Source organism: Bos taurus, chromosome 2, assembly GCF_002263795.3.
Source record: "Bos taurus isolate L1 Dominette 01449 registration number 42190680 breed Hereford chromosome 2, ARS-UCD2.0, whole genome shotgun sequence".
NCBI lineage: Eukaryota > Metazoa > Chordata > Mammalia > Artiodactyla > Bovidae > Bos > Bos taurus.
This window is the reverse complement of record NC_037329.1, coordinates 120,061,687-120,072,245: the sequence shown is the minus strand read 5'-3', so window position 1 is coordinate 120,072,245 and position 10,559 is coordinate 120,061,687. Positions and strand designations below refer to the sequence as shown.

The 10,559-nt window shown below is 55.7% G+C and overlaps 1 protein-coding gene across 1 annotated transcript; it reads right to left on the bottom strand.

Annotated features, from left to right (window-relative positions):
- Positions 1–6,416: 6,416 nt before the first annotated feature.
- LOC528262 (intestinal-type alkaline phosphatase) lies at positions 6,417–10,150 on the bottom strand. Its single transcript, XM_002685602.6, has 12 exons — positions 10,144–10,150; positions 9,909–10,007; positions 9,714–9,830; positions 9,486–9,601; positions 9,120–9,294; positions 8,868–9,040; positions 8,490–8,615; positions 8,329–8,401; positions 8,100–8,234; positions 7,817–8,008; positions 7,485–7,601; positions 6,417–7,357 (listed from the first exon to the last, which is right to left on the bottom strand). The coding sequence occupies exons 1-12, from the start codon at positions 10,148–10,150 to the stop codon at positions 7,062–7,064; spliced, it is 1,626 nt and encodes a 541-aa protein (XP_002685648.2). The 3' UTR covers positions 6,417–7,061.
- Between the last annotated feature and the right edge of the window lie 409 nt (positions 10,151–10,559).

The following is a 10,559-nucleotide window of genomic DNA, read 5'->3' as shown; positions in this document are numbered from 1 at the left end:
CCTCTGGGCTTTGCTGTGTCCTGGCATCCTCTTGCTTCTCAGTCAGGGAGTCATTTTGATGAGAGGGGACACTGGACACTGGGAGGCTGAGTGAGAGAGCTGGAAGCCAGATACGCACTGCCCTCCACTCACCTCCACTCAGCTCTGCTTTCTGAGGAGGACAGAAGTGCCTGGGAGGCAGGGCTGGTCACTATTGGTGGGCGGTGCAGGGGGTCTAGGACTGAAGGGTCCTGGGCCCAGCCCGCACTCAGCCCCCGTGGGCCCTGGTGGCTGTGCTCAGGCCTGGGGGAGCCTCTAGGCTGGGGGTGGGGGTGAGGTGCTGTACAGAGAGAAGAGATGGAGCCAGGAAGACAGGGCGGCTGGGCCAGGGCAGTTGGGAGGCAGATGAACGGATCAATGGCAGCTGAGCGTGTGCATGAGGGCTGGCTGTGAGGGAGGTCCTATGGCTGACCTGGGAGGGAGGGGGGATGGAGGAGGAGCCGAGGGCCTGGGTCCCCCCCCACCCCCCCACCCCCACCCCCCGGTGGCTGGAGCGGCAGAGTTCCTGGGGAAGCATGTTTACCTTTGTGCCTTTCTGTCGGAAGAGAGTCAGCTCCCTGAGACAATATCCATTTTTATATTTCTTGGAAATTTCACGGCATTCATTTCAGGGAAAATAAAAGCTGTCATTGCTGGAGAAATGATACCAATCATGGCCTGAAAAGGCTGGGAAATTATCCTCCTGGAGACGAAATGTTGAGGGGAAAATGCAGATTAAAACCACAAAGAGACACTGTCCTTCTGTCCTCCATTATGGAATCACAACATTCTACACAACTCCACCTTCCCTAGGCAGAATTAATTTGTTGAAAGAAGAACTCACAGGTAAAAGGAAGACCCTGAGATGCCCAGAGATGGAGGCAGCAAATATCCAAAGTGGTAGAGCAGAGGTGGACACGTGGACAGACAAGGGTCTGGCAGAATGGAGACAGAGGTGGCCAGTAGTGAGGCTGATGAGTAGCCCCAAGGAGGGCACAGGGTGTTAGGTACTTTAGTCCCTGCCTCGCTGTGGTTTTTTATCAGATGGGGCTCCATAGCAGTCTTGGGCTGTCTCTGAGGTTATTTTTTTGGTTTTTGTTTCCTGGTTTTTTTTTGTAAATTCTTATGTATGTGTGTATGTGGCTGCATTGGGTCTCAGTTGTGGCACACGGGCTCCACAACGCCCAGGCTGAGCCACAAGGGCCTGGGGGTTTAGTTTCTTTGTGGCATGTGGGATGTTAATTCCTTGACCAGGGATTGAATCCTTGTCCCTTGCATTGTAAGGTGGATTCTTGATCACTGGACCACCAGGGACGTCCCTCTCAGGTTGTTTAGGCCAGCCCTGCAAGCTGGAACCATCCAGCCGGCAGTGGAGAGCGGGTGCTTTGTGGGGTGCCCTCCTAAGAAAGTTAGAAGCAGAGAGGATGGGTAGGATAAGGCAGAGAAAGCAGGGGTTATAGAAACCATACCATTCCTCCAAGAAAACACAAGTTCCTGTATCCCTGTGGGTACAGTGGTGAGCAAATTGAACCTGAAGAAGGGAGTGGGTGGATCAATTCATAGTCCCCACCTTCCAGCCATCCCCCCCAACTCCTAAAGATGGGCTTTTTCATCAGCCTGTAGTCATTGTACACCCCCTGCACACCGTCCCCTTCCCATCAGGGGCTTCCAGAGCAGTTGGTACCAGGGTCAGCCAAGGGTGAGATGGCCCCTTCTTGTAGCAGTATCCGGGGCCCTTTCCCCACCACTGCCAACACTCCAGGCGCCCGCGGGTGGGTGGGGTGGGGGAGGGCTAATAGCAAGAGCAGGAGTAAAGGGAAGGACCCAGAAAGCCCCTTTTTAAAGTCCACTCTGGTCCAGGCGGTGTGCCAGGAGGTATGGGCACTATTTCAGCTCACCCCCACAGCCTTTCTGCGAGTCCTCCCTGGACGGCGCTCCAGTCCTGTGGGCTGGACTGGCCCACTGGCTTCTTTATTTTCGGTTTGAGGCCCTGCTCAGCATCCTGAGTAGAGGCATAGGATGGGTCTGCGGAGACTCCTAACCTAGGGTACCAGATGTCTCACTCCTTTCCAGACGCGGCCGAGTCTGGAGTCCTCGAGCCCAGAGCCGGTGCCAGACCCTGGGGAGCGTGTTCCGCATCCCCCCACCTCGAGTTGCCGCCGGGATGCAGGCAGGAAGAAGGAGGCGGTGCGGGGGCGGCGGAGGACGGTGGGCGTCCCTCGTCGCCGCCGCACTCCGCCCGGGCTCCGGCTCCGGCTCTGGCTCGGGCTCCGTCTGCGCTGTTTCCGCGCCGCCCGAGCGCGCACCTGCCGGGTAAGTGGCACTCGAACCCGCCGCCGCCGCGGCCACCGTCAGCCACCCCCGCCGCCGCGCCGAGCCTCCAGGCTTTGTCTGCGTCCTCGCGGCTCCGGCTCCGGCGGCGGCGGCGACTCGCAGGCTCGGGGCTCGGGCTCCGCGGGCTGCCCGGCGCGACGCGGGAGGCTGCGCACCAAGGGCTCGGGGCGCACCGGGCCAGCTCGCTCTGTGCCGGGGATGAAACTTCGTCCGGGTTCCGGGGAGAACCTGTTGAAGCCGGGAGGGGCCGGGGCATGCCGGGGGGGCGGCGAGGACGCGGGACGGAACCGGTTCCGGGTCCTCCAGGGCCGTCGGGGCTTTCTCCCTGATCCAGGGCGGGACGGCGCGCCGGCGCGGGGGCTTGGCAAAGGGACTGGTGAGGGTTCTGGCCATTGAATAGAGAGGATAGGGCCGGGGATGGCTCTGCGGACATCCGCGACGACAAAGTTTGGTTCTCGAGGCGCCTTCTTGAGCGTCTGGTTCCAGTGCGGAAAGCTGAAGTCGGCTTCAGGGCCCGCATAGACGCCGCACTGACCACACCTCCTTTCCCCGGCCTCCGCTTCCCCCCTCCCCCCATCTGGCCTTGGCTGTAGCAGGTCGGGGGCAAGCAATGAAGAGAAGAGAAACAGCCTTTCATTGACGGCCTACTATGTGCCAAGCCCGGTGCCCGGCGCTTTATTACAGGGGTCTTCCCCAGCCTGCGGCGGGCACGTGTGTGCGGGGACAGGGGGACGGTAATGGACGGACAGTGCCTACAGTGGTTGGTGGCCGCTCGGAGCCTTCTCCCTCCCTCCAACCCCGAGTGGCGCAGGGAGGCCAGGCCCCAGACCCACTCGCTGTTGGGGACTCTGGGTGGCCTCCAGCCTTTGGACCTAGGCCTGTGCCCTTCCTCTGGTGTTTGTGAGCCCCTCCCAACCCCAGTACCTCTCTGAGCTTGCTGCTTGGGGGAAGTTTGCTCTACACAATTTGAGGTATTCTCAATAACAGCAAGAAACTCTCCTGTTTAGAAAGACATTCAAAAACTAAGCTATCCCAACATGAAGACAGACACAGAGAGTTCTTTCCCAGTGATGTTTAAAGTGATGTGCTGTTCCACTAGTATTTTTGATATTTTCCTAAGCAATGATGAATATTTGGAAGGCTCTTTTAAAGTTTCTTACATAATAGCATAAGACAAAAAGCACCTAACACCAGGCAAACATTTATTCTTTCTGCTGCAGTAAAAATGGCAGAAACAGTGAACAGAAAATGGTCTTTGGAAAAACCAGAAGGCGTTTCTTCATCAATGATTACTGTTGGAAAAAACAGTGCTGTAGATTGAAAAAAAAAAAAAAGTGTCACAGCAAATTACCCAGTGTGGGAGGAATAGTTGGCTGAAAGCACAGATGTTTCTACACATCTCAGCTTAAGGTATTTGCTGGATTCTGTTCCAATAATGAAATACGCAGACCAGATTTTTCTTTTCCTTTTTTCTGTGAGTGAGCCACTAGAGATAAGATATAGCAGGGAATATATGTTTTCAACAGTTCATGGTTTGTTTAACAAAAACAGTGTCATTTGGGGAGAACTCTGTAAGTGCGCCCACTGATGGAATGGCTACTCCACAGGCTGTTATGTTAAAGGATTCTGGATGATAAAAAGCTGCAGAGGCAGCAGAACCTGCACAGCTCACTCATTGGTCCATCCATGGCCAACCGTTGCAGGGAAGATCCAGAAACCTTGAGAGCACATAAAATGCTGTAAGAGCCATCAGTGGTGAAAGTGAAAGTTGCTCAGTCATGTCCGATTCTTTGTGGCCCCATATGGGCTATACAATCCATGGAATTCTCCAGGCCAGAATACTGGAGTGCGTAGCCTTTCCCTTCTTCAAGTGAGCTTCCCAACCCAGGGATCGAACCCACGTCTGCTGCATCACAGGCAGATTCTTTACCAGCTGAGCTACCAGGGAAGCCCAAGAATACTGGAGTGGGTAGTGTATTCCTGCTTTAGTGGATCTTCCTGACCCAGGAATGGAACCAAGGTCTCCTGCATTGCAGGCGTATTCTTTACCAACTGAGCTATGAGGGAAGCAATTGGTGGTGTTACCTTTCTAAAACCAAAATTGTCTGAGTCAAGGAGAAGCTTTATAATAGATACTTGGTAATGATATTGGGGGTGACCATGAGAATGTTCCAGATCAGCCCCACATTATGAGCCATGTTATTGGCAAGGTACTGAAGGGGCCTGGCGTGAGTCCTCCTGCCTTCTTTCTTCCTGACTCCTTTCCTTTCTTAAAGACCCATGTGCTGAGAGTTCTTGAGGTGACAAGCACTGTCCATCTTGAGCACCCAATAAAATTTGGAAAAGCATACTTCCCCTGCATCTGCCTCGTCAAGGTCAAGACTTTTAACAAACTGATGCTTGAGAATGTGTCCATGATCTTGTGGTCAACACGGTGTTTGGCTAATAAAATCCCTTATGCCTACATATTTAGAAAAAACTTGGAAACGAAACTTTTTAACATTTAGGTAAAATTTATATACCACAAAATTCACCCTTTTCAAGTGTACAGTTCAGTGGTTGTTGGGATATTCAAAGCTGTGCAGAGATCACCATGAATTCCAGAATAATTTGCTTTTAAAACCTGTGGCTTGAAAATGCAGAGTTCCCTTGGGTTTTGAACACATTCATGAAACATAAATGTTTCATAACTTCCCTGGTGGCTCAGAGGTTAAAGGGTCTGTCTGCAACGTGGGAGACCTGGGTTCGATTCCTGGGTTGGGAAGATCCCCTGGAGAAGGAAATGGCAACCCACTCCAGTATTCTTGCCTGGAGAATCCCATGGACGGAGGAACCTGGTAGGCTACAGTCCATGGGGCCACAAAGAGTCAGACATGACTGAGTGACTAAACAACAACCCAGAGTTTCAGTAAATAGCCCTGAGAGCCTGGCCTTCAAATCGATGTTTTACACTGCTAAATCAAAAGTTTAGTAAATAAGGAAGCATACTCAGTTATATTAACATTTCTAGTGAAGGCAAAAGGCTTTCTTGCAACTTTGGAAATGTACAAAGAAATTTGTAAAATTTCTGTGTAGAATTTATTGGAAAATATGGCTGTTTTCACCCTTTTAAATTCTTTGAAATACTTAGGATAAGTTACATACGCAATCAGTGTAGGTTTTTTGGAGCGGTTGCTCTGGAATGTTTTTAGAGCTCAGAAATATTAGGGACTTCCCTTGTGGTTCAGTGGCTAAGGATCCGACTGCCAATGCAGGGGACAGGGATTGAATCTATGGTCTGGGAAGATCCCACATGCTGTGGAACAACTGAGCCCACAAACTGCAGTTACTGAAGCCCACACACCATAGAGCCTGTGCTCTGCAACAAGAGAAGCCACCACGACAAGCCCTCACACCTCAGCTAGACAGTAGCCCCCACTCACCACTAGAGAGAGGCCACTAGCAGCAAAGACCCAACACAGCCAGAAGAAAGGAAGAAATGTGAAACTTTCACTTTCACTTGTACTTCCTCTCTGGTTCCCCAGCTCCCACCTCTGCCCCATGCCCACCCCATCCATCAGCTTTCAAACAAAAACACAGCTTCCCTGTCCTTCACTACCTCCCCAAGCTTGCTTAGACTAATGTCCAGTGACATGATGATTCCATCCAACCATCTCATCCTCTGTCACTCCCTTCTCAGTAGCCAGCATGATATTTTCTAGAATCTTCCAGTCCTGTTATGTCCATGTTATGTTCACAGCCTTCCATTCCTCTCCCACATTCTGGATGAAGTTTCTGCTCCTCCCCCATCCTCCCATTCCCTCAGCTTTGACCTTCTTTACCTGCTCTGCTCCTCCCAACTGGTCCCCGTGCTGGCCCCCTTGGGGCCCCTGCACCGCTGTCCTGCATTGCTCCCACCCTCACCGCCTTTGGTCTTTGCTCAGTGTCAGCCTCTCATCAGCCCCTCGCTGACTTCCTGATGTGAATCACCACGCCCCTCACACAGACACACACTCTGTGCCCCACCTGCTAAGGGCTTTTCTTCCCACAAGTATCACTGCTGCATCACACTTGGAACAGTTTATTTGAGGGCTGCTTCCTCCCTCCCAGGAGGGCGGGGCCTCTGTCCCCACCCCCAGCTCTCCCGCTGCTCCTGGGATCTCCCAGGGGCACCGGGGCCACCCTCACAGCAGCTGAGACCTGGGACAAGTCTCCTCTCCTCTGTGTCGCTGTCTCTCTGTAAAGATACCGCTGGGTTCCTAGAAGGGGCTGCTGAAGACTGTGTTGAGGGCCGCCTGGCACTCCTGGCCCCAGATGTCTCTTTGGCCAGCGAGGTGCCCACAGAGTGGGTTCCAGGAGGACGGAAGCCACAACTCCGCGGAAGCCACGCCTCCTGGAAGTCAGGCAATCAGCAGACACGCCTCCCGGAAGCCCCCAGTGGGGGTCTCGTAGGCTCTGGTCCGCTGTGGGGAACTGGTCCGCTGTGGGGAACACCTCTGGTGCCAGCCTGGTCCTCAGGCAGGGCTATTGGGTGGGGAGAAGAGACTGGGTGGTCTGAGGCCCTGCCTGGAATATCCTCGAATATGGGGCAGCTCCTCAAAATAGCTGAGGCCACTGAGGTCTGGGGCACTGAGGACTGTGGCTCTCACAGGAAAGTCAGGACCTCAACCTCCAGGGTGTTTTGGGTCCATCAAGGTTGGGGGCGGGGAGGAGACCCGGGTGGGTGGGCCTCAGTGCAGGGGGGGCACCACCACCAGCAGCAGGGCCCCGGCCAGCAGTGCCAGTGAGGATGGGCAGGCAGCCTGGTGGGCGGTGTCCGAGGGACCACTATGGGGGTGAGGGTGGCAGTCGGTGGTGTAGGGCTCCACGCAGGCAGCAAAGGCCATGACATGCGCCACGAAGGTCTGCTCCTGCACGCCGTGCACCAGGTGTGCCCACGGGCCTCGTGCAAACACTGCCACGTCCTCACCGGCGTGGGTCTCGCTGTCTAGGGGCACTGCAGCTTGCTGCTGGTACTCGGGGTCCGCTGAGAGGAGAGAGGTGGTTCAGGGAAGGAAGGGAGGCGACCTCCACTTCCCAGGAGTTCCGGAGTAGGGTCTTCCCCTCCTCCCATCCCTCCGCCTTGCTCCCCAGGGCCCACCCACTGCACTCACTGCTCTCCTTTTCATTCACATCAGGTCGTGGGCCCACGTCCAACCGGTACCCCGGACCATTGCCATATAGGAGGGAGGTGTAGGACTTGCCATCTTTGGCCTTGCCATCGGCCAGCCCTGCAAGGGAGAGGGGACCCTGTTATCACACTGACCCCAGCTTTCGGGACACCTCCTGTGTGCTGAGCGAGGCACCTCTTGTGTGTTCACTGGTTTAATCCTTACCAGAGTGAAGTGGGGCAGTTACTATTTTTACTCCAATTGGCAGAACTGGTTCAGAACACTTTGTGCCAGGTAACTTAAGAGCAAGGACCTGCCACTCTCTGTGGGATTACCGAAAATGGAGGTCCCACGAAGTGGGTAGCCACCGAAAGTGAAGACATGAGAGTGGTCGGCGGTGACAAGGGTCAGTGTGTCTGCTTCACTGGTGAGCTGGCTAGCCTTGGCGATGGCATTGTCGAACATGATTGTCTCATTCAGCGCCCAATAAGCTGTGTTTGCATGATGTCCATGGTCAATGCGGCCTCCTGCAAGAAAGTCATGTGGAAGGTGAGTGATGCCAGACCCACCCTGAGTGCAGCTCCTTCCCCCTCTGATCCACAAGGAGCTGCCACTCACCCTCCACGAAGAGGAAGAAGCCCCGAGGGTTTCTGCTCAACACTCTCAGGGCTGCCTCCGTCATCTCTTCCAGGGATGGGTCCGTGGTGTGGTCTCTGAAGATTTCATAGGCCATTTCTCCTGGCTGAAAGAGGCCTATTGGAAATGGGACCAATGGTGACCCTCAAGCTGGGGATGGGGGGCCCATGGCACCCATCCTGGGCAGGTGTGGGTGGGGTGGGGTCGTTACCCATGAGGTGTGTTACATTGGAGTCATCGGCCGCCTTAAGGAGCTCCGTGCGGTTCCACACATATTGGGCTCCCTGGGAGGGCAGAACCAGGCCTCAGTCCATTAGCCCGACACCCCAGGCCCATCCCCGCTGTACCCCCGCACCCATGAGCCCCCATCACCTGGTACTTGGCCTGCCACTCCTGCACCAGGTTCCGCTTGTCCTTCCGGACTCCATTGTCATCTGGGTATTCAGGGTCTGGGGTCCCCGCAGGAAACATGTACTTTCGGCCTCCACCCAGGATCACCTGGGACCAGAGATTAGGGCAGATGGGTTCAGGGCCTGGCTGGCCCTTTACTCACCCCTCCTCACACAGTCCCTGCCTCCCCAATCAGGTCTGTGGGATGGTTTGTCCCCACCAGTTAACTTCTACAGGGTGACCCCCACCCCCACCAACAGAGACCCTGCGAGACCCCAGGACTGTGGGTTGCCTGGAACTGTATTGAGAGTGTATTCCACCCCCTCTGCCCAGCATCGCCCTGTGCCCATCATGTCGCACATCAATGTCCATGTTGTAGACGAGCTGAGTGGCGATGTCCAGGCAGCCATACGTCTGTGCATCGGGAGGCAGGTCAGCGTCAGAGAACCAGTCTCGATTCACAGTGTGCGCGTAGGCCCCGGCTGGGGATGCATCCTGCACCCTGGTGGTGGTCACCACTCCCACTGACTTCCCTGAGGGTGGCAGAGGTCACGGTGGGCCACCAAGGTCTCTGAGCCTGTCCCTGCCCAAGAAACTGACCCCCAAGCCCACCTGCTTTCTTGGCCCGGTTTATCACAGACGTGACCTCATTCCCACGTGTCGTGTTGCACTGGTCGAAGCGGGCGGCTGCACTTACACCAATGGTCCTCATGTTGGTCTTGACCCCACACAGGTAGGCAGTGGTCGTGCCTGCACTGTCAGGTACATCTCTGTCCACGTTGTATGTCTGGGGGCAGAGACGCCTTTAGCTCTGCTGGGGTAGACACCCAGCTCCTGACCCAGGCCCTGGGCCCATCCTTACAGCCCCCAGCCCCTATCTCAGCCCCCAGCCCTCCTGGGGCTTTCCCTCCTACCCTGCTCCCTAGGCCCACACCCACCCCTCTGGTGTAGACCACCCTGAGGCCACTTGGCCCTTACTTTGGACAGAGCCAGGTATGGGAACTGGTCCATGGCCAGGGGTGTCTCAGGTCCCGGCTTGCCAGCCATCTGCCCCTTTAGGATCCGAGCAGCTGTCACCGTGGAAACCCCCATCCCTGAGGGTACACTGTGTCAGGTCTGAGTCCCTGGGGCCAGCCTGGGTCAGCCGGCAGCCCAGGATTCCAGGGTTGTGAGGAGACAGGGTGTGGACCGACCTAGCGCACTCACCATCGCCCAAGAAGAGGATGACATTCTTGGCGGCTGTCTGGATGGGCTGCAGCTTCTTAGCCACATCGAGAGCCTGGGCTGCCTGGCGGTTCCAGAAGGCGGGGTCTTCTTCCTCAACTGCTCAAGGGGAGAGTGGAGGTCAGGTCAGCCTGGAGCCACCCACTCTGAGTAGGGCGCCAGGAGTCACCTGATTACCTGGGACAAGGCCGAGGGAGAGCTGTAGCTGCAGGCCCAGCAGCAGCATCACGCAGGCCCCCTGCATGGCTGTGTGATGGTGGAGGGTCAGGATGGGACCTGGGGAGGCCGGGTCTCAGGCAAGGCTGGGACACCAGGTTACAAGCTGCAGCACTGGCTGCCCGGGCTTAAATCCCTGCTATAAAAGTCTCCGTGTACCTCCCAGTGCCCCAGGTAACCACACCCTGTCCCTTACCTGCCATATGACTTTGAGACCTGTTGCCAGAGGGACGTGGTGGGTGTGGCTGAGCCAGCAGGAGTCCTGAGGATTCCTCATAGGATGGTCCCCAGCTGTCTCTTCAAGATGGGGTGGGGATTAGGGTGCAGATGACTTAGGCCTGAGGAACACTTTCAAGGTCTTGACTGAGGCTCCTCCCGTCCCTCTGCTCACCAAGTCCTGTGGGAGAACCATCTCTCCTTCCTTCTCATGTATATTTTCTGAGCCTCAGCATTGGTTCTGGGTGCTGAGGGAGGTGTACTTGGAAGCACAGAGCCTGGGCTTGGGGCCCTAGGTTTGGTTTCCTGAGGCGGAGAGACACTCTACTTCTCAGCAGGCTTGATCTGGACCGGTGGGGTGGGCACTGGGCTAGATGGGGCCCCTCTGCCATGGAG

Bases quoted from the DNA above. Each gene is read 5' to 3' on its own strand.
- LOC528262 (XM_002685602.6), bottom strand. The intron at 9,602-9,713 runs GTGAGTGCGCTA...GTGTACCCTCAG, and splicing joins CATCCTCTTCTTGGGCGATG to GGATGGGGGTTTCCACGGTG. The intron at 8,616-8,867 runs GTGCGACATGAT...CTCTGGTCCCAG, and splicing joins TCTACAACATGGACATTGAT to GTGATCCTGGGTGGAGGCCG.